The sequence below is a fragment of the Nannospalax galili genome, unplaced genomic scaffold (assembly GCF_000622305.1).
Source record: "Nannospalax galili isolate Female #2095 unplaced genomic scaffold, S.galili_v1.0 scaffold162, whole genome shotgun sequence".
Taxonomy (NCBI): Eukaryota; Metazoa; Chordata; class Mammalia; order Rodentia; family Spalacidae; genus Nannospalax; species Nannospalax galili.
The window spans coordinates 3,492,755-3,516,153 of NW_008350388.1; the positions used below are offsets into that span (position 1 = coordinate 3,492,755).

The 23,399-nt window shown below is 43.0% G+C and overlaps 1 protein-coding gene across 4 annotated transcripts in view; it reads right to left on the bottom strand.

Moving 5' to 3' along the window:
* Kctd1 (potassium channel tetramerization domain containing 1) overlaps positions 1-23,399 on the bottom strand; it is a 223,158-nt gene that overhangs the window by 8,890 nt on the left and 190,869 nt on the right. For all 4 annotated transcript variants that reach the window (XM_008847642.2, XM_008847643.3, XM_008847641.3 and 1 more), the window contains exon 3: positions 10,304-10,448. In XM_008847642.2, coding sequence (XP_008845864.1) covers positions 10,304-10,448 — 145 coding nt within the window. The remainder of the gene's footprint in view (positions 1-10,303; positions 10,449-23,399) is intronic.

The window sequence follows — 23,399 nt, forward strand, 5'->3', positions numbered from 1 at the left end:
TGTAGTTACTTGGGAGGCTGAGACAAGTTCAAGGCCAGCCTGGGCAACTCAATGAGATCTTGCCTCAAAAGACAGAGGAGAGGAGAGGGGAGGGGAGGGAAGGAAGGAAGTTAAATAAAGGCCAGAGCTATAGCTCAGTGGCAGAACACTTCTCTAACATGCACAAGGCTGTGGGTTGAATCCCCAGCATTGTAGAACACAAACAAAAATGAACAAACAAAACCCTCTAAACACCAGAACTGGGAGTGGCAGGAGCAACGGGAGGGGGGACGTTGCAGGGAGGGAGGATGTTGCTGCTCACTGTAGGGCTCTTCATTCCCTATCAGCTTTAGCTGAGGAAACACCTGAGTGAGCACCGCCTTCCTGGAACAGCCAGGCTTCAAACCTTACAGGTGCGAAGAACAGTCTTCTTGCCCAGCGTGGACCCTGAGGAGAAATCCCTCCCACATCACTGACCAGGCATCTCTGGGCCTCTGAAGGCTTCTAGCCACAGGAAGTTCACTCTCTAATGAGGCACAGCACTGAGAGTTCTTGGTGGCTCTGACTGTTATAAATGGTTGCATTAGAAAGACCTGAATTTTCCCATGATACCAACTTATTTGTTCTGATTCTTTCTGGAGATTAAAAAATGTTTTAGTTAGCATACAAAATACTGGGTTTCACTGTGACATTCCCATACAGACATTACAGTTGACTCCTGCACTGCCCCACAACTTCTGCCCCTTTGTTCCCCTTTGCACCCCCAAATAGTGCTTCCTTTGTCTTCATATAACATGTACTCTGTCCCTCTCACAGTCCTCCTTCCTCCCCTCTCATGGTCCCCTTTTTCTTTACACACACACACACACACACACACACACACACACACACACACACACCTAGAGTTTGCATATGAGAGAAAATATGTGATATTTGTCTTTCTGAGTTTCTGAATCTTGCTTATTTTGCTTAACAAGATGATCTCTAGTTCTACGTATTTTCCCTGCAAATCACATACTTTCATGCTTCTTTACAGTTGAATAATATTCCATTGTGTATACACAGTACATTTACTTTAAAAGAATTTTACTGGGGCTGGAGAGATGGCTCAGCAGTTGAGAGTACTGGCTGCTCTTGCAGAGGACTGGGGTTTGATTCCCAGCACCCACATGGTGGCTACCAATGGGCTTAGCTCCAGTTACAGGGGATCCAACGCCCTTTTCTGATCTCTGCAGGCAATGCACAACATGGGTGCACTTGCATACATGCAGGCAATACATTTATATGCTAAAAATAAAAAATAATAAAATACTGAAAAATAATTTTACTTATTATTATTGTGTGTATATTATGTATGTGAGGGGGGCATGTGTGTGCCATGGTGTTTATGTGGAGATCAGAGGACAGTTTTCTGGAGTTAATGGGTTCAGAGGCTCAGACCTAGGTCACCAGGCTTCCGTGGCAAGTGCTTTGACCAGCTGAGCCATCTTGCTGGCCCCACATACCACATTTCCTTTATCCATTCTTCTGCTGATATGCATCTAGACTGGCTCCATATCTTGGCTACTGTAAGCAGTGGGACAATAAACATGGATATGCAAATATCTCAGTGGTGTGTGGACATAGATCCCTTATATACCTAGGAGTGGTATAACTAGCTATACGGTAGTTCTACTTTTAGTTTTTTGAGGCCCCTCTTCACTGACTTCCATAATGGCTGCACCAGTGTACATTCCCACTAGCAGCGTATAAAGTTCCTCTTTCCCCACATCTTCACCAGCATTTGTTGTCATTAGTTTTCTTGATGACAGCCATTTGACCAGGGTAAGATAGCATCATAAAGCAATTTCTAACTGCATTTCTCTGATGAGTGAAGGTGTTGAACACGTTTTAAAAAGGACATCTTTTACCTTGTCCCTTGCACAAAAAAATCCATTAAAAATGCATCAGAAACCTTAATGTAAGACCCCAGACTCTGAAACCGCTAGAGGAAAACATAGGCAACAAACCTCAAGATATTCATAGAAAGAATTTCATGACGAGGTCTCTAAGAGAACGAAAAATAACCCCCAGAACTGGCTAATGGGACTGTGGGAAATTACAAAGCTGCACAGCAAGGGAAACAGTTAGCAAAGAGCAGGGACAGCCCAGAGTGGGAGAAAATCTTTGCCAACTATACATCTGACAGGAGGGTAACACCTAGAATCTGTAAAGAATTTCAAAAACTGAGCTGGAGAGATGGTTAAGTAACCCCTCCAACATTTGCAGACAGATACTATGCCTTGCATCATTTGGGCTGAAGTGAATCTTTTGGCTCTTTCTCATTTGTTATGGCTCTAGGGACCTTCATCATCCAGTGCACACTTGACGTTGTCAGCATGCTTCCTAATACAAGACTCAACGCTGTAGAATGTATCCTACAACCTCTGTTCAGCTGGATGCCTCATCACTAGTAATGCAACCTGTGTTTCCTAATGCTGCTGGAAGAATTACCACAAAATTCCAAGGCTTGAAAGTACACAATTTTTGAATTGTACTTATTTGTTTTGTGTGCTTGTAGTGGGGGATGTGCAAGTGCCCTGGGCAACTTGTGGGAGTCAGTTCTCTCTTTCAACCGCGTGGGTCCCAGGAATTGAACTCAGATCGTCAGGCTTTGGTGGCAAGTGTCTTCACCTGCTGAGCCATCTTGTGGACCCCAAACTGCACACGTTTTTTATTAATTTGACTAGATGAGAAATTATGTAGAATATTGGTGAGGTTCTTGTCCAGGTGTGTCTGTAACGGGGGGGGGGGACCAGAAAGTGTTAGCTGAAGAGGGGGGTACCTATTCTGAATGTGGGAGGCACATTCCCTACGGGCTAGGGGTCCAGGAAGAATGAAATGAGAAATGTAGAAAGCCAGCTGAATGCCAGCCTTCCCTCTGTCTCTGCCCTGATGTGAACAAGGTCGTGATTTTTCTACCACGATGGATGGAGCTTTCTGAAACCATGAGCCAAAAGAAATCTTTCTGCAACAGCAACAACAAAATAACAAATCAACCACCTACACAGAGATATTCTAATAGTGCCTGTCAAAGAACAAAGAAGGATTCTACAACTCCTGATTAAGGATGCTCTCCTTCCTGAGGCTCTAGGGGTGAGCCTCTTTCCTCCCTTTTTCCAGCACCTACAGGTTGCCCATTGTCCTTGGTTGGTGGCCTCCATTGTCACATTACCTTTTCTCACTCTGACCTTCCTACCCGTTCTTTCAGTTATAAGAACTCTCATAATGACAGTGAGCACACCAGGTACTACAGGATCATCTCCCCTGACTCAAGTTCCTTAACTTAATCAAATCCAGAGAGCCTTTCTTTGCCATGGGAAGGAGTTAGGAAATGACCATAGACGCAGGGAGGCCATTCTGTCTGACACACAGTGCAAAGCTTACTCTCTGGGATTCTGGATAATTCTCGAATTATCATTACCATTTTTCTGCTTCTGCAATGTTAGGGAAATAATGACCATTTCTGTACTTCTGGTCTTGCTCAGTGACTTCTAAAGAACTTCTTGTTGCTACCGTGAAGACTTAAGAGCACCCCTCCAATGAAGATTTAGGGTTCCCCCCATCATCTTGAGCCTTGGGATAGCACCCTATGGCCCTAGCCTTGAACTGTGCCAAGACAGCAGATGTTCTTTGCTCCCTCTTAACTACCCTGACTTTTGAGTTTTCTTTTATTCCTCTGCTCTGTCTGGTTCCTGGGGAAGAGGTGCTGTCTGGGCTAGATGGGGATAGAGGGTACCATCACAGAGCAGCTAAGCCCATGTTGATAGCTCACTATGCCAATGTGACCAGACGATTACTGCACAGGCCCCTCTTGCTGCGGTACCATTTCCTGTATGGCTGAGCTCATGCTGTCCATCCATTTTCCCTGGCAGGCTCATTTCTGTTCGTCTCTCTGTATTTCCGATCAACATTCCTAGCTTTGGCTCATCAGAGAACTCACTGCAAAGCGGAGTTAGTCCCACAGGCTACTTTTCTTTAGACACTCTGGTCTTACATTCCTCAAGCAGGCTGTTTAATTTCATTATCTAAGTTCCACACTTTCAGAGTTCTACCTGATTTCTTTTAGGTTCCCCAGGCCCGAGCTCATCCCTTTCTGCCTTGGATTCTTGAAACCTTCCCCGTGCCACTGTTCTGATCTGATGGTATCCTTTTTTTGCCTTGTACAGACTGAGTAACTTCAGTCTCTTCATCCTGAGATGGGAATAGGCAGCTAGCAGGCTGGGTCCTCCTCCACATGAACCCAGAGCATCTACTTTCCTTCATTTGTGAGTTAGAGACAATCAGCAAAGCACCTGGAGGATGGTGATGGCCAGCACGCCACCTGCCCATTTCCTCTTGTCTGATTAAGGAAGCAGCACGTGTGCCAGGGGCTCTGCCCTTACCCAGTCAAAGAGAAAACAGTTGTTCACAGATTTATTATCATGTTTCTGGGATTTTTAACTTCTGATAATATATATCTAATTTTTTTGAGATTTGTAATGAGTTTTTGAGACAAAAAGATCAAGATCTCATTTCATAGGCGACCTCCCCTAAAACCCCAAGAGAAGAACACAGAACAAATAAATAGGGTGGACTCCAAAATGCAAAGAAAGCAGGTCTTCAAAACTTATTTATTGGAATGGAAAGATGGCTCAGTGGTTAAGAACATGAACTGCTCTTCCAGGGGACCCTAGTTCAGTTGAGTTCCCAGTACCCACCTCAGATGGCTTACAACCACCTGAAACTCTAGTTCCAGGAGACCTGATGCCCTCTTCTGGCCACCATGCTCACAATACACACGATGAGCATGTACATGTACACACACACACACACACACACACACACACAATCTTTAAGAAAACCTTTTTCTTGATTAAGCATTTTTCCCAGAGGAAGAAAGGAAAATATACAGTGTATTAGTTTCTTACTCCTGCTTTAAGAAATGGCCACAAACCTGATGGCTTAAATGAACAAAATTTAATCTCTTACAGTTTGGGAGGTTAGAAGTCAGAAATATGGGTTGAAATCAAGGGTCAGCAGGCTCCTTCTTCCTACAGGCCCTGAGGGGCACTCTTTCTGTTAGCTGGCCATCACGGCACTTTGTTCAGTCACATCTCCTTCTCTGTCTCCGAGGCTCCCACCAGCCTCTGTCTTCTAAGGGCTTTTGTGATTATGTAGGGCTCACCTGTGTTCTCTGGAAAAATCTCATCTAAACCCCTTAATCCCCGTGAAGTCCTCTACCATGTAAGCAACATGTTCACTGAACCTGGACACGGTGACTTAGTATGGCCACACCTCAGCTTCCCACACACAGTTGCTGCTCCCACAGAACTGTTCAAAGGCTTATTTAGCTTCTCATGCACTATGCTTTAAGTAGCGGTTGGCATGTGTCCTTCTACTTACAGGGCAACAGAAACACTCATTCACTTTTAAAATCCATGTGTTTGCCAGATGTCACACAGGGCCTGAGAGGCTCAAAAAAGATTTCCTATGGGGAATGTATTGCATGCTCAGGACAGTGAAAGGGACTCTTGGGAAGCACGTGGTTCCCTGGTAAGCAGGAGTTGGGGAGCATTGTAAGATAGGGTCCTGTGGTAGTTTGAATGAAGATGTCCCCCATAGGCTCCAAGTATTTGGACATTTTGTCCCTAGTCGGTGGTGCTGTTTGGGAGGTCTTAGAAGCTGTGGCTACCCTGGAGGAAGCACGTCACTGGGGGTGGGCTTGAGAGTTCTTAAGCCTTGCCAGATCTCCGGTTGCTCTCTGGTCTCCTGTGCCAGCTTGAAGATGTGAGACCTTCGCTTCCGCTGCTCCTGCTCCAGCACCTCCAGCCACCATGCCTCCCTGCCATGACGGACTGTAATTCCCCTGGAACCATAAGCTCAAATAAACTCTTCCTTTTGTAAGATGCTTTGGTCAGTGTTTCTCTCATAGCAACAGAAAAGTAACTAACATGGGTCCCAAGAGAATCAGGGGACTTCCTCCCTTGTGTACAAAATGGCATTCAAGTAGTTGTCAGGAAAGGCAGACCTCTGCAGGACTTATGTCATTTTAGTTTCAAGGATTTTCCTCCCCAGCAGGAGTGGGTGGCCACCATGGTTTTGTGGGTGTTTGGAGAATGGGTCTGTAAAGTTCTTCACCCTCTCTGCAAGACTTCCTTGGTTATATATTTTTTTCTTATGTGTTTGTGTGTATGTGTGTGTATCTCTGTGTATGTCTGTGTGTGCACGTGTGTGTGGAGGTCAGAAGTCCTCCTCAGATGTCATTCCTCAGTCTCACTTCTCCTTGTGTTTTGAGACACTTGTCTCCAGTTTACCATTGCTGGGATTACAAGTGTGTGCCACCACGCCTAGCTCTTTTGTTTTTTAAAGATTTATTTATTTAGTGTGTGTGTGTGTGTGTGTGTGTGTGTGTGTGTGATATGTGAGGGTGTGCATACACACAAATCCACATTTGGATTCAGAGACTAGAGTAGCAATGAACCAGTCAGGATGCTAGTGGACAGGACATTAGGGAAAGTTAAGTGCATATTAGAACAGTCCAGAAAGCTTCTGTAGTCCAGGGAACAGAGTCCACTGGCTTTTAGTGGAAGCCAGGACACACAAAGGTGCTGTCTCAATAGTCTGTTGAAATTCAAAATTATCTGAACTCTTAAGTGAGTATCTAGCACAGACAACACATTTATGGAATTGGATTTTAAGGGGTGCAGAATATTAGGATTTCAAGATTTTACACTCCTGTTTGTTCAGAATTAAGAGGCTGGAGAGAGCAGGAGGCAGCCAACGAGCACTCTCCTTAGCAAACCTAGTAAAAGAGGCTCTCTCTCTGTGGAAGAGCCATGCCCCATGGCCAGGGTCAGGAGGAAAACTCGACATCCTGACAGCTCAAACTGCTGCCTGAATTTGTAATGTCCATGAACTGAATGGCTCTTTTTGGTTTAATGCCATCATGGGGCACAGGGCGGAAAGGCCACCTCAGCTTCCACCCACCTTCTTCCTGCTGCTTGTCCCAGTTCCAGAATGTCTGTAATTTATGGCCTGTCCCCCAGAGGCTCTGTGGGAAACACTTCAAGGCCCTAGGATACATGATTTTCTTTTGACAAGTTTTATATTTTTTCCCCATCCATAGACTATAGTTAAAGTTCTTAGTCAATGAAAGGACATGTTCTGTGTTTAGAGTGGATTGGTAGAAGTTCTTTGAGGCTCTGGAATCTTCAGAGAATATGCCAGAGGTTCAGAGAAACAACCGGAACAGGCTAACGTGACTATAGATGAGTCCCGAGGGCATCGCCTCTGGAATGACCACATCGGCATCTAACCCAAATGCTCTTGGAGAAAAGAAATGATGCCTGCCCTGTAGTTTCATGTGCTGAGGGTTAAACCAAAATATGTATTTAAAATACTTAAGCTTATTTTCTGGAACATACTGCAAGTAAAAATAATTCATTTTTACTTTACTATGTTCATTGTCTAACAGTAATTTCCAATTTACTGTGTTATGGTTCCCTGGAGTCTGCATCCCTATTAATAATGAGAATTATAGACGAGCATATCACCCTGATAAATAGCTTAGGATGATATTATATAGATGCAGGATTTATATTATCAGGTTAGTCCTATGTGATTTTAAGAGCAATATACTGTCTATTTATGTATTTAGCCTGTGGCCTCCTGTCACTCTTTGATGCTTTCTGTTGTGTTTAATTTATATTTTTGTGGGTATCTCTGTCTTTAAAACATAATGATGAAGCAGCTGAATCAAGATACATGCACAACATATCCAGGGTCAGACTCAAGAAAGCATATGACTAGGCTTATTTACTTACTTAATTCATTTATTGTTTGGGGGTTGAAGAAGTCAGAGAGTGATGCTCATTCTCTCTCTCCCTCTCTCTGCATAGATAGGTATGTGGAAGTCAGAGAGTGATTCTCTCTCACTCTCTCTCCCTCCCTCTCCTTTCTCTCTCTCTCTCTCTCTCTCTCTCTCTCTCTCTCTATCTCTATCTCTATCTCTATCTCTCTCCCTGAATCTATCTGGAGCTCATCACTTCAGCTAGACTAGGTGGCCGGGATCCACGTATTTTACTCACTGAGCCATCTCTGCAGCTATACAACCAGGTTTTAGATGAGCTGTTATAACCAGCATATCACAAATTAATAAGGGGTTCAAGGGTTCCTCATTCATCCTCTCCTGAATTCTGAGCAACATGCATGTTCCAAGGGTTATTAGCCAAATGGAAGAGAGTAACAGGAGTTACATCATGTGCACCTTTATTTTATATGGAACCAATTATGCACATTTAATAGGAAAATAAGGGAGAGTAATAGCTGCTGTAGTTAGGACATCCAACCACGCAGTGAACCAAGGAAGACTCATGAGCCTGCTGCTCACTGCCAGCACAGGGTCCAGGGCCTCTAGGGTACGATCTCACTGTGCTGTGATTCTGGGATCTAAACACTCGAGAGCTTGGTTTGTGTAAATGGCTCTAAAATGCAAGTGAACCACTCCATCAGGGATGCCCTTCCAAATCAGGAAGAGAAGTGTATTGAGGAGAAGTTATTTCGAATATTCACAACATGCGTGATATTTTACCTAAATGGAAACATATTACATATACTTTTACAACTTACTATTGTTACTGAATAATAAAGTTTTGCTGATTTTTTTTCTTGTCCTATATATCAACAGATATAGATGAACCCCGTTCTTTTAACTATTTTAAATATGTCATAATATGGATATTCTATATTATTTTCAACCATCTGTCATTGTTGAACTGTTCTTTAGGTATGTGAAGTTTTAGTATTACAAACACAAGTACCAGACATCTTATGTAATATACCATTACATATTTCTGTGAATATTTATAGAGATTAAATTCATAAATATGAAATTGCTTAGACAGTATACACACTTGAAATTTTAATAGCCATTGCTGAACTGTCCTACACAAAGGTTTAATAATTTTCACTCCCAACCTCACTGTATATTCCCCAACACTATTATATCAATTTAAAAAAAACTGCCAAGCTAATATATAAAAAGGGGTATACCATTTTATTTTTGTACCTTCGATACTAGAGAGATTGACTATCTTTTCAAATATTTACTGATAAATTCCTTTTTTTTCCCTTTGGGAAATTTTTTTTACAGCTAAAAAAATTCCTCTAGATTGTTTATATGCATTTTTTTTTAGATTTTTAGGAACTCTTCTATGATGAGTATTAACCTTTTGTTGCAAATATTCTACTATACTAAGACATCACATTTTTTTACATTTTTATTTATTATTTTTATTTTATGTGTGTAAGTGTATTGCCTGCATGTAGGTAGGTACATCCATGTCAGGTAGTGCCCAAAAAGGTCAGAAGAAGGTGTCAGATCCCCTGGAATTGGAGTTATGGATAGTTGTTAGCTGCTATGTGGGTGCTGGGAGTCAAACCCGGCCCTTCTGCAAGAGCAGCTGGTGCTCTTAACTGCTGAGAGATCTCTCCAGCCTCGCACAAGTATTTTTTAAAAGACCATTTAGGTATAAAGTCTTAGGTCCTTTCCACCTCAAAATTAGAAATTCCTTTTTTTTTCCTCCTAACAAGCTTTGCATATCTCTCACTAGACTTATTCCTACATGGGTGTTAAAGTTTTGGTTGCGGTATTTTTCTGTTAGCTGAAATGACTAACCTTGGTATTCTATAGGCAATATATTTATTGTAACACATTGATTATGAATTTAGATATTTTAATGAGTTCTTTATTAGTGCTAGTAGTATACAGTATGTAGTTGATAGTTTGCAGTCTCCTATTTAGAAACACATTATCAGCTGTGAAAATATCATTTTTGTAATATCAACATTTTCTATCTGTTCTGGTCAAATTCCATTGCAACTCTGGACTCTCTCACTGTTTGACTTCAATACTTGTGACTCATTTTAAAGGGAACAATTCTAAAAACATGTTGTTAATATTTGCTTAGATTTCTGGGAGACAAATTCTTCATTAAGTTAAAGAGGGTTTCCTTTTATTCTCTAGCTTGCTAAGACTTATCAGAAATAAACTTCGAATTTAACTGACTTCTTTTCAACTTATTAAAATATTATTCAATTACTTAAATAAAAAGTGATCCTCTTTTGATCCTGTAAGACTTTAATGCCCACATAATCTGCTTCATGAAGACAGAACTGCTATGCCAAGAAGACTTCTGATGCCATTAGAGTTGGTGAGATTATAAAGATAGAACTAGAAATATTTTTTGGAGCACATCAAAACAAATCACATTATCTCTTGTTAATTTAACATGGATTCCCTCACCTTGAAATCATCAGGAATGAGGAGCTTTGATGTTCGTAGAAAATTCAAGATATATCTGAACATCTGTCCATCTCTGTCAATGAAATAGTGCTGCTTGAGACTGTCCAGGACAATGGGCTCTGTGCCATCAAAAAGTCTTCCGATTCTGTGACGGAAAAGAGGGAACAGTGAAGACAATTAGATCAACTGTTTAGCCTCAGAGACTAAGAGCTTCAGTTTCAAACCACTGTGAAGGTGGCACTCTCGCTGAGAGCTGACTGGAAAAATCATCTGTTCGGTAGTCATGGTTCTCTGAGAAGCTCTGGTCCCTGCTTGAGAAATAGCTCAGGACCAGAAGATTCAAAATAGTCTCAGGTTTTCTCAAGTACCTTCTTTTATCCACTGTCTTTCACCTGCAAAGAAAATGTTCCTGGCGGCTAGGGGCTGTCATTCTAATGGAACATCCTGCCCTTCCCCAGCGATGCTTCCCTGTTGCTTGAAAAGTGTTATTGCTCCACCGTGTCTTGTAACATAGTCTACTAAAATAGCTATTTTGTCTTTAAGAAATGAGTTTTCAGCATTCTTCCCACTCACGAATCCTAAATTTCTAAAAAAAAAGTATTAGCCAGTGGTCTCATCTAGACTAAGAACCAGTGAAAGGCTAGCTAGTGAGGCATAAGGGATCAGAAAATAGAATTTATACTTCCTTTAGCAAAACGCTCATTATCAGTGTAAGTGGTCAAATAGCTCCATTTAAAAAATAATTTTTGACTGCTCTTATAATAAGTCTTTCTCTGATTTGAAATGCCATTTTATTGCTTTAAAGATTATTTTGAAATAATACATTTTCTAATGCTGAAATGGAACGAAGGTAACAGTAAATTAGGAATTCCCCCTTTAAAATATGAAAAATCATATTTTCTTTCCCTCCAAAAACAAAGCCATACGAATTTTTGTTTCAATAAAAATCTTTAGAAAGGCAATTCTAAAACTCATGTCCTACCCGAAGGCAGTGTGAGCCAAGAAAAAAGCAACAATAGGTTGTATTTCTAAAACGCCATCATTTTTTTTTTTCTTTCTTTGTCTAACTTTCCAAGAACCGAATGTGACTGTGTAGGGTGCAGATTACAGCTGTCCTGGGATTCTTGCCCTGCTCACTGACATATCAATCAAACAGACAGTAGGCTTGAAACTAAAATATACTGAGTCACTTACTTGTAAGCTTTCCAGGACAGCCTGATGCAGGATGGGAAAGAAAGAGACTTGTTTGCCTCTTATTGAAACATTTTACTCTTCACTGTTAATAACATGATAAATGTACAGTTGACAGGGGAAGAAAAGAGAGCTCTATTAATAAAGCTCTTTCCAGATGCCTTTCAGTATCCTCAGCACTTTCTACATGTAACAAATCCATTATCCTCATTTTAAAGATGAAGAAATCAGTTTGAAAAGGTGAGTAACTTGCCCAACTAGTTAAGTAGCATTGGGGGATTTGGCTGATGGTAAAGGGCGCCCCCCTACACTCAGGGGAATGAAAAGAATTACTGCTGTCAATGAAAGCTTTTGATTTATAGTCTTTGTTGCTATCTATATTTGTTGAACAAGAACTTTATAATGAAATCCAAGTCCCTATACTGATTATTTTAGGGGCCTGTAACAAATTAGTATCAATGACTTAAGTTGTTTTAGTATCGATTCTCGGCATTTGGCTAAGATCAAGTGTAGTAAGTGGTTTTAGTAGACAGAGATAAAAATTAATTAATTAATTAATTTTATTTTAAATATTTTACTTATTAATTTTATTTTCTGAGTATGGCATATTGCCTGCATGTAGGTAGGTGCACCCATGCTGTGCAATGCCCACAAAGGTCAGAAGAGGGTGTCAGATTCCCTGGAACTGGAGAATATAGAATATAGAATATAGGAACTGGAGTTACGGACAGTTTTTCGCCACCATGTGGGTGCTGGGAATTGAACCTGGGTCTTCTGCAGGAGCAATTAGTGCTCTTAACCACTGAGTCATCTTTCCAGTCCTATGCTTGTTTTTTTTTTTTTTTTGCTTTTAGTTTTTGAGACGGGGTCTACCTGGAACTGGCTATGTAGACCAGATTGGTCTTGATCTCACAGAAATCCACCTGCCTCTGCCTCCCAAGTGTTGGGATTAGAGAAGTGCGCCACCACACCTGGCAAAATATTTTATTTTTTTATTTTAAATTACATTTCCACTTGAGTGTGGAGGTCAGAAATGGGCATTTGGATCCCCTGGAGTAAGGCTTACAGGTAGTTGTGAGTCACCTGATGCAGATACTGGGAACTGAACTCAAGTCCTCCGGAAGAGCAATGCATGCAATTAACCACTGAGCCATCTCTTCAGCCCTTCTTAAATACTTAGTTCTTAAATACTCAGTTTCAAGTCTAGACTTGAATGTACATGGGTAAGTACAGAACGAGACACAGACATACACACACAGATACACAGACACATAGACACACACACACACACACACACACACACACGGAATAGGTAAAGGACCTGCTCATTCCTGAATAAGGAGTATGGAACCAGAGTGTGGCCTGGCCAGTCACTAGTCCATTCTGAATGAATGGACTTCTTCTTCTCCATTTCTTTTTATAAGATTGTTTCACTTTTTTCTAAATTATGCTTATTTCTCAGGGTTGATGAGCAAACCTAGTAAGTCATGGTAAGCTTAGAAAGTGCCTGGGAATAGGCAGTATTCTAAGCCAGCTCACAGAGACACTGATGAAAGCAGCCTGTAGGGTACTGTGGACAGTAAGGGACAGGATTGAAGGAGAAAGAACAACCTAAATTAGGAAAGAATCATTGAAACTTTTTTAATATATATATTTTATTTCTTACAATGTATTGCCTGCATGTATAAAGTGCACTATATGTATGCAATGTCTGTGGAGGTCGGAAGAGGGCGTCAGATCCCCTGGAACTGGAGTTACAGACAGTTGTTAGCTGCTGTGTGGATGCTGGGAACTGATCCCAAGTTCCTCTGCAAGAGCAGTCAGTGCTCTTAATCACTCAACCATCTTTCCAGCCCCTGACATGGTTTTCTGGAATGTAAAAAGCCAAAACCAACCAAAACAGGAAATATGGCATGGATATGGCCAACGGTCCCACAGCTCAGAAATGTCAAGGAATTGAGAAAAGAAATAAACAGCAGGAAGAAAATCTGAACAAGAGATTGGGCAGCGCAACAGCCCTGCCAGCCTGTGGCTCTAATGTAGCTGCTGCCGCTAGGCAAGGTGGGCGGTGGTTAAAAGTGAGTCTCTAAGGGTATCAATCAAAACCAGGAGAGATGAGAACTGAGGAGGGATTGGGTGTCACGGCGGAAGCGGAAGCGTAAACTCTCAGTCAGACTTGCAAAGGGCAAGGCCTAGGTCTTGTGCTTACGCTCTCTTCCTAAAGAAGCCCCATGCAGTGGTCAGGCCTCAGCTGGAGGTTACAGGCCTGAGAATCTTTGTCATGACCTCCAACCTGGCTAGGGACATGGGGCTCAGAGTATCAGGAACTGGAAGGGAGGGAGGCAATAGCGCTCCAGCAGCAGCAGGACCACAGACTGGGAAGGGTCAGGCTGATGGAAGTGCTCCCAGGAAACCAGGGTCAGGGAAGCATGTGGGCCCTCAGTGGAGGAATGTGATGGAACAGTGTGGGCTGCATAGGGTTGGGTGGGAACTGACAGGTCCAGGTTTCAGGAGAGACCCAGAGAGGGCTACAAAGGGCCTTTGGGCTGTGAATACACATTCCTGATTGAGGCAAAAAGGCTGCAAAAGAAGAAAAAAGTTCCCTATTTGAGCAATCATAAAAGAGATTATAGCGCTGCTGATTTCTGCCAACTTTAAAGGAGGAACATGGTGAGTTGTGAAAACAACGGAGAGAGGGAAGGAAGGCGGTGCCAGTAATCACAAGATGGCATCTACGGGTGTTCTGGGGGAGACTGTGCTGTGGAAAAGTATCGTTTGGCTAAGCAGATAGAGGGAAAAATCAACACGGGCTGTATTTTTCATGGACATATGAATGGAGTTACAAATCAAACTGCAGTGATTTGTAAACTCTGAAAACTATGTGGAACTGATTGCAGTTTACTAACCTTGGAGAACATTCCTGTTTTCCAACTGACCAAGACCAAGCTGGCTCCAGATGATGTATGGCTGAGGTTTTCTTTTTGTTTTTATACCTATTGAGCCAAGTGGCGGTGCTGACAAAGACTTATGCAGTTTTTTTTTTTTTAAAGGCTAATCCACTCTATTTTAACTAATATTGTATGCCTTTTTATTCATAATGAAAACATTTTATTTCAGACAATTTCAAACTCAGGTCAAAGTAGAGAAAATAATATAATGAATCTCTAAGTGACGACCCTTGAGTTTCAAAAGCTATCAGTTCTTGGCTAATATTATTTCATGCCCACCTCTGTGCCTCCTGTCCCCGCCTGTGAGTTACTAAAACATGCAGTAAATAGCACGGAATGCTATTCTTCTTCGGTGCTTTTTTATATTTCATTGTTGATTCATCTTGTTTACGGCTCAAGGCAGAACCTACTCTGAGGAAATCAAGCTTCTTGGGGTAGGAAGTGAGTCTGGTTTCCGTCCATGGTTGGCTACCCCTTTACCTGGCATAAGTGTGTTCCACACACATTTACAGGACGATGGGGCTAGGATCTGATTCACCAGGCCTAGTGCGAATTATTCATCAAAATTGTTTTCTACTGTATGCATTCGTTCATTTGCAGAACCTGATTTCTGTAATTTACTGGCTCCGTTCCTTAAGAATTTCTCTTTCCTACTTTCCTGTATAATCATTCAGTTATTCATGCATTCAATATCCATTGAACCTGACTATACCAGCTACAGGGTTGTGGTGAGGAGGTGAATAAGCCACAGGCCTTGCTTTTGTGGAATTCAAGTCTGTGGGGCTGGAAGTACAGGTCAAGCTCAGCGTGATCAAGCAAATCGTTGTGCGTGTAGAGTAGACAGCAGGGTCTGAAGGAAGTACACCCAACGCATTAAACTCAACTGCGTGTTGTAGGGAAGAAAGAGAAAGGTCCATGGTGACCTGAAAGACAAGGACGCTGGCCAGCTACAAGGATAGGGTGTTGAGTTAGGTGAGAGCAAGGGGGGAGGAGGGGAGAAGGAAGGCTTGCAGCTGGGAAAGGCCTGCCATGTGGAGGCTGATGGGAAAGGAGGGCAAGAGAGCAGAAGCCAGACAGTAGAGAGCCCTGAAGCCGGGGCAAGGAATCTGGGTTTGCTTTGAGGTGATGTAGACTGACTTATCTCTTGGGGCGCTTAAGGTAAAGACAAAATTCAGAAATGAGACAGAAATAAGACCCCATTTGTGCAACCACATCCTCACAGCCATGGCTTAGCCAAATCCTGTCTCCTGTGCTAACCTTCCACCATGTCAATGTGCAAGGTGTGGTGGTTCTTAATCCCAGCTGACAATGGAATTACCTGGGAAGCCTTGAAAAAGTACCAATACAGGCCGGGCTGGTAGCGCATGCTTTTAATCCCAGCACTTGGGAGGCAGAGGCAGGCAGATCTCGGTGTGAGAGAGTTCCAGGCCAGCTGGGGCTACAGGGAGCCCCTGTCGCAAAAAGATCAAAATAAATAAATAAATAAATAAACACATTTTTAAAAAGTACTGCTATTGGGGGTCTCACCCAGTAATTCTGATGCAGTTAGGAATGAGGCCTACGTGTCTATACTTTTTGTTTTGTTTTGCTTTTTGGTCTTTTTGAGACAAGGTCTCCCTGTAGCCCCAACTGGCCTGGTCTGGAACTCACTATGTAGACCAGGCTGCTCTCTGAACTCACAGAGATCGGTCTGCCTCTGCCTCCCAAGTGCTGGGATTAAAGTTGTGCACCACCTCGCCCAGCTCACATCTGTACTTTTTTAAAAGCTCTTTTTTTTGAGACAAGGTCTCTTTCAGCCAAAGATGACTGAAATTTTTTTTTGACAGGGTCTCTGTGTAGCCCTGGCTAGCCTAGAACTCACTACATAGACCAGGCTGGCTTTGAACTCACAGAGATCTGCCTGCCTCTGTCTCTTGAGTGCTGGGATTATAAGCACGTGTCACCATGACTGACAGCCTTCAACGAGAACAAACGAATACAAGCAAGGAAGCCGGAGGAAGAGTCAGCATCAGCTCGCAGTGCTTCCTGCTGGCCGCTCTGCTGTTCTGAACTGTCTGTCAGCGCACTCAGCCACTAGCCATGCTTCTCGAAGTGATAGTTCAGCCTCTTGTTTTATAAACATAGAAAGAAGGACACATATATCCTCCAGGATTCACAACTGGCTAGACACAGAATTTCTCCACACCTCACCATGCTGTCTCTGGGGTGACCAGCAGAGAACTGCATATTCAAGCCCGTGGAAGGCAGTCACTAGATGCAGGTCACTAGCCGTGGATACTATCTGTGTTGGATAGCTTTAGTGTCCACTTGACACACCCGGGTTGAGGGAGCCTCAATTGGGGAATCGCCTCTATTGGACAGGCCTGTGGCCATGTCTGAGGGGCATCTTCTTGATGAGTGATGTGGGAGGGCCCAGCCCACTGTGGGTGGTGCCACCCCTGGGCAGGTGGGCCTGTGTTACATAAGAAAGCAGGCTGAGCAGGGGCCAGGGGAACAAAAGCCAGTAAGCAGCATTCTTCCACGGCCTGTGCTCCATCCAGCTCATGCCTCCAGGTTCCTGCCCTGAGTTCCTACCTTGGGCTCTCGGATGAACTGTGACCCGGGATATGTAAGCTAAATAAACTCTTTCCTCCCCAAGTTGGTAGTGGTCAGAGTGTTTTGTCACAACAATGAAGAACAAACTAGGACACTATCCTATGCCAAAGAGTGACCTGGAAGTCTTAACAGGCTTTATCTCGGTTCATCTTTACAATGATTCTCACAAGTGGCCCCTAATCTTCATCTCACTGATGAGTGTTTCAGTCACTTGGCCAAATGGACCATATTTATATGATGGAGCTTGGATGACAACATTGGTGTAACTCAAATGCTTTTCTTGATCACAAGACAGACCGCGTTTTCATTTATATCTTTAAAAAAACTGAACAGGTCCCTTTGGGAAATGTACAATTGTTGCAATTCGATAGAGCTGGATATCCCTGTTATGTTATTTGGTTATTATCAACTGTGTAGGCAAAACAATTTACTTGATAGCTGGGATACACAAAGTTAAAGCTCTGGGGCTTGTTCTAATTGAGGTTGGTGAAAGAATTAAAATACTAAGAAGCCTTTTTAAACCAAGTCAAACCAAACCAACATGAAATACCTCCCGGACTTCCAAGGCTACTTCAACACTGTGAGTGGAAGTGAGGAGGAGTCAAAAAGGAGGATGGGGAAAGGAGGGCTCCAGGGCAACCGACGCTGCTGGGAAGAGGCGCACACAGCCATACTCGGCTCCACCTGCTTTGTCACTATTATTCCGTTACAGGCTATTCCCATACAGATAATCTGGAAAAACTCCTATAGGCCTTACAGCTGAGGAAATTCAGCTTGGAGAGGTTTCCAGTCCTTCTGAGGCCACATTCTATCTCCAGGCTCCACATGCCCCATCCTTCCCACGATGTCTGGTAGACACCTGGTCACATGCTGTTCCAGGGCATGTTATTGGATACCATTGTCTATTTACTTAAGGGAAAATGGGGTAACTCAGCTCTCCTAGTCCGTGTTACCATAGTAATGAGAGAGAGCGGCCGCCTGCAATAGGATTGCACTTGACCAGGGAAGATGGGAAAACCTCTGGGGGATGAAGTATAGATTGATCAAGGGGCAAAGGGGAAAAGAGGGTCAGGCATGGGTTGTTGGCCTTTATATCCATGCAGTCCTTCTTTGCCAAGGAAAATATGGTTTGGATTTGTTGAAAAGATTTCATTTAGTTGCTAGACCAGAGTTATTTTGCTGGCTACCAGATTCAGAAGCAACTCCCAAATGATCTCTTTAGCATTTGGAGATATTTTTAAGTTATAAGTGATACCTCCTCATTGAAAATTGGTAAAGCATAGAGAGTGGAGATCTGACCAAACAGAAAGTCTGCATGAGTTCACTGCTTAATGGGACATTAAAAAAATTCCATTTATGGGGTTAGAAAGATGACTTGGCAGTTAAGAGAACTTACTGCTCTTACAAAGGACCCGGGTTTGGTTCCCAGCATCCACACGGTAGCTAACAACTGTTCTTAACTCCAGTTACAGGGAACTTACACCATCTTCTGGCCTCCATGGGTAACAGGTATGCAAGTGGTATGCTTAACATACATATAGGTGAAACACTCAAACACATAAATCTTAGAAAAAAACAAAAAACAAACAAAAAAAACAGGGGCTGGAGAAATGACTCAGTGGTTAAGAGCACTGGCTGTTCTTACAGAAGACCCAAGTTTGAATCCCAGCACTCACATGGTGGCTAACAACCATCCATAACTCCATTTCCAGGGGATCTGATAACTTCTTCTGCCCTCTGCAGCACTGCACAACACGGGGGCACTTACATACATGCAGGCATAACACTCATACACACACACACACACACACACACACACACACACAAGGATGAATAAATAATTTTTAAAAATTACAAGTATGTATTTAAGAAAATCCTGGCCAGGCATGTGGTGCAGGGCTTTTATCCCAGTACTTAGGAGGTAGAGACAGCCAGATTTCTGTGAGATTGAGGCCAGCCTGGTCTACATAATCAGTTCCAGGCCAGCTGGGAGACCCTGTCTTAAAGCAAAACAAAACAAAACAAAACAAAACAAAAACAAATCCTATTACTTTGGATATGAAGTGCTCCCCCCCCGCCCCAATCCAAGGGTGCTTGGTCCTGATGGTGGTATTCTTGAGAGGTGACTGGATTCATAGGGTGCTCACCTCTTATTAATGAGTTCATAGATAAATGGACTAGGAGGCAGAGCTAATTGGAGGGTGGGGCTTTGAAGTGGCTTATTTGTCCCTGGGCCCCGCCTTTTCTTTCTCTGCTTCCTGGCCACCATGAGAACAGCTTTGTTCTACCACATGCTCCTCCACCAGGATGTTCTGTCTTTCTACAGCCTCAAGGCAATGAAGTCAGCAAACCAGGGGCTGAAAACTTTGACACCGGGAGCCTTTTGTCCTGTGAAATGATTTGGTCAGGTGCTTTGACACTCGCACAGAAAGCTGGTGGCACAAAGTCCATGAAGCTTTGTATATTTTTTCATGCCTTCTATCTTGGCTTTCTAACCAAGCTTCTTTCCTAATATCTGAAACATAAGATAAATGATGGCAAATAGGGCAGAGGGCTGGGTCAAGGTATGAATGCATGTCCATGCACCATCTATGAGAGAGAGAGAGAGAGAGAGAGAGAGAGAGAGAGAGAGAGAGAGAGAGAGAAAGAGAGAGAGAGAAACAGGAGAACTGTCATCACAGAGGGAACCTGGCTTTAGAACACCAGGGGGATAAGCAGACATGGACGGAGGAGATGACTGCAGTCAAAGGATTCCTTCCCCTCTTTTCTGCTGAGGTGGGAGAGGAAGGAATGGAGAGAAATGTTACATTAATAACTATGAGCTTGACAACAGAGGGTTAAGCTGAGTTTGGTGGCACATACCTATAATCCCAGCAGAAAGGAGGTGGAGGCAGGGGGATCCAGAGCTCAACCCAGCAGAAAACACAGGACTGAAGATTTCATTCTTTCTATTAGTGCATTTATTTATTTATTTATTTATTTATTTATTTATTTATTTTTGGTCTTTTTGAGACACCTGTAGCCCCAGCTGTCCTGGAACTCACTATGTAGACCAGGCTGGCCTTGAACTCACAGAGATCCGTCTGCCTCTGCCTCCCAAGTGCTGGGACTACAGGCGTGCGCCACCATGCCCGGCAGTGCATTTATTTTTAAATGCATTATATTGAACTTTTTTCTTCTTTAGGCGGGTGGCAATGATGGATATTTCTAAATGTAAAAATACCTAATTTACTGTTTTAAAGGTCTTAAGGAAGTGAAACTGGATATCGTGCCATATGCCCATAATCTCAGTACTTGGTTGACGCATGAGAACTGCAAATTTGACAGAAGTTTGAACTATATGGTGTGACCCTGTCTCAAAAACAAAGCAAAATGAAATATCAAGAAAGAAATAAAGGAGGGGGTGGAGAGGAGGGCAGGGGAGGGGAGGGGAGAGCAAAGGGAGGGGAGGAGAGGAGAAGTTGAATGTTGAATATTCGACTCTAAACAAGCCATCTGTATCATCCCCGCCAAGGCAGGGAGATCTCAGAAAAGGGGGTGGAAAGAATGTAAGAGTCAGAGGATAGGATAGAGAGGAGTCCTGTGGAACACTGTGTTCAGGACACAACCATTTTCCTGGTGAATGCCCGGTAGCTGGTGACCGGTATAAGACTTGCAAAAGTGAAGGCCCGTCAGTATTCCACCATGGATGAAGGAGGGGCTCATGCGGCCTTACCCCTCCTTGAGGAGCTCCTGGGAGCTAATAGCTGCTGGGGTAGGGGGAGCCATTTTATTCAGGGGTGTAGCCACTGATAAGCTGCCCATATTGCAGCAAATAATCCACCACCCATGCTCATGCAAGCAGCCCTGACTGAAGTCAGAGGAACAAAGACAGACAAAGGAAAACAAAGACATGAAAATGGAGGGGCTTTTGAGGAAGAAGAGGTCCAGTGAGAGTGGGTGAGGGGCAGCAGGGGGTACTGGGGGATGGAAATGACAAAAACCATTATATACATGTATGAAATTGTCAAAGAATAAACAAAAAGACTGACTAGAGATTATTATGTAGACTCTCAAGGTTTACAGGTATAGCAAGTCAACAAGAAAAAGATAATGAATGACCTCAGAGAGAAACGAATGGATGATGTCACCAATGGAGGAGCATAGAGCATAGGAGGAAATGCTTAAAATAACATGTAGTCAGAAATGTAACTTTAAACAGAAATAAATCAATGCTTTTTACCTATTACACTGCCCCAAATTGGAAGGATGCCTCAGGTGAGGCATTGCCATGAACACAGCAATGCCAGCCTCTCCTAGTACAGCTGTGGACAGCAAGCCTCCATTCCATGTGCAGGCAAAGCCTGTGCTATGGTCTGAATGTGAAAAGCCCCTCATAGGCACATGTGTTTGAATGTGGCAGGATTTGGGGGAGGCTGTGGAATCTTTTTTTTTTTTTTTTTTTTTTGGTCTTTTTGAGACAGGGTCTCTCTGTAGCCCCAGCTGGCCTGGAACTCGCTTTGTAGACCAGGCTGGCCTCGAACTCACAGAGATCCACATGCCTCTGCCTCCTGAGTGCTGGGATTAAAGGTGTGCGCCACCAAGCCCGGTGGCTGTGGAATCTTAACAGGTAAAGCCTGGTTAGCAGAAGGAGGGTCTTAGGGGTGGGCCTTTGAAGGTTACATGGCTCTGTTCTGAGCTCTCTGTTTCCTGGTCAAGCAAGATGTGAGAAATGGCAGCCACAGGCTCCCTCCACAATACTCTGCCTCTCTGCCATGAACAACTGCATTTCTTGGAACCATGAGCCAAAATACATCCTTTCTCTCTTCAGAAAGGAAGAGAGGGAGGGATGGAGGGAGGTTGGGAGGGAGAGAAGGAAGCAAAGGAAGAAAATCTGAATGATCATGAGCAACGTTCAATTTGCTAGAAGCTAAAAAACAATTCAAGTACTAATTCTTTAAAGTTTCTAGACAAGAAATTTCATGTTTCATGAATACAGCTAAAAATTAATTCAGAGCTTGTTATAGAAATGGATAGAAGTAATTTAAGGGAAGAGAGAAAATAGTTTCTAAGTAAAACAAAGCAAATTGTATCTACGTATGGGATGTAATGTTTCTAGCACCTGTTCCCTGAGGCAGTGTCATTTTCTTAAATGATAAATAGAATTGAAGGCAGCAGGGGAGAAAAAAAGACACACTTAGAATGTAGAAACAGTGTGTGAGCAACGCTAACACAGGGACTTGGTATTGTGGACTCAATCCTGGTACTGATGGTTCTGGGTAGATCAAGGCTACTCAGACATTGCCTATTTTCCAGAACCTTAAAAAGTCATTTTTTTATTATTATTTTTATTATTATTATTTTATGTGTGTATGTGCTCACAGCTAGAGGTTGATATCAGGTGTCTTCCTCAATTGCTTCCTACTTTAGTTTTTGAGATAGGGTCTCTCACTGAACCTAGAGTTCACCTTCTTGGCTAGGCTGGCTTGGTAGCAAGCTCCAGGGATCCAATGGTCTCTACCCTCCCCTGCCACAAGGCTAGGATTACAGGCCTCTACCACCAAGCTCAGTTTTTATGTGGGTGCTGGGATCCAAATTCATGTCCTTGTGTTTATTCAGCAGGCACTTAACCAACCACACCATCTCCCCAGCCCTTCAAATCCACTTTTGATTTTTTTTTTTAAAGTAGAGGAATGGGATCATTCCTAACTTAGCAAATTCTTATGAGCAACAAATAGGTATGTAATAAAACTTTCACTAACTCAGTGTTCTTTCTTGGGCACACAGTACCAAGTCTGCAGAATTCTACAGGGCTCATCCTATTATTCCCACTTTGCAGGCAAGGACACTGCGGACAGCTAATAAACAACGATGCCAGAATTTCAGTCAGGCAGCTGGAACAGAGTCGGTCTTGGACCCTCTCCTTTACTGCCTGGGGGTCGTTCTGCCTCTCTGTAAAGCACCGTGCCCGCCTACCACGGATTCAGTAACTGCTGGCAGATGTTCATTCTTAGAAGATTAAGTGCTATGCCCCTGAACAGAATTCTCACCATATATAAAATCTGGCTGAACTGGAAGAAAGCTTTTAAGATCACTTAGGCTCATTCTGGTTTAAGCAAGTGTCTGTTTTAAAATTGTTCTATGGCAAATGGCTATTTCTCTCAGATGAGTCCAGGATGAAATTGCCACACCCTTCCTTGGAAGCCCAACTGGGCATTTCAGTGAACACAGTTTCTGTTTAGGTTTTCTCTTGATTTCTATTTGGGCAGTCAAGCATGAACATATGCACACGAGTCTGCCTCCGCAGCCACCCCCTTCCTCCTCCCAACAGTCTGTTCTATATTTGGAGGTATTTTTGACACACTCCTTAGGCTTTTCTCTTG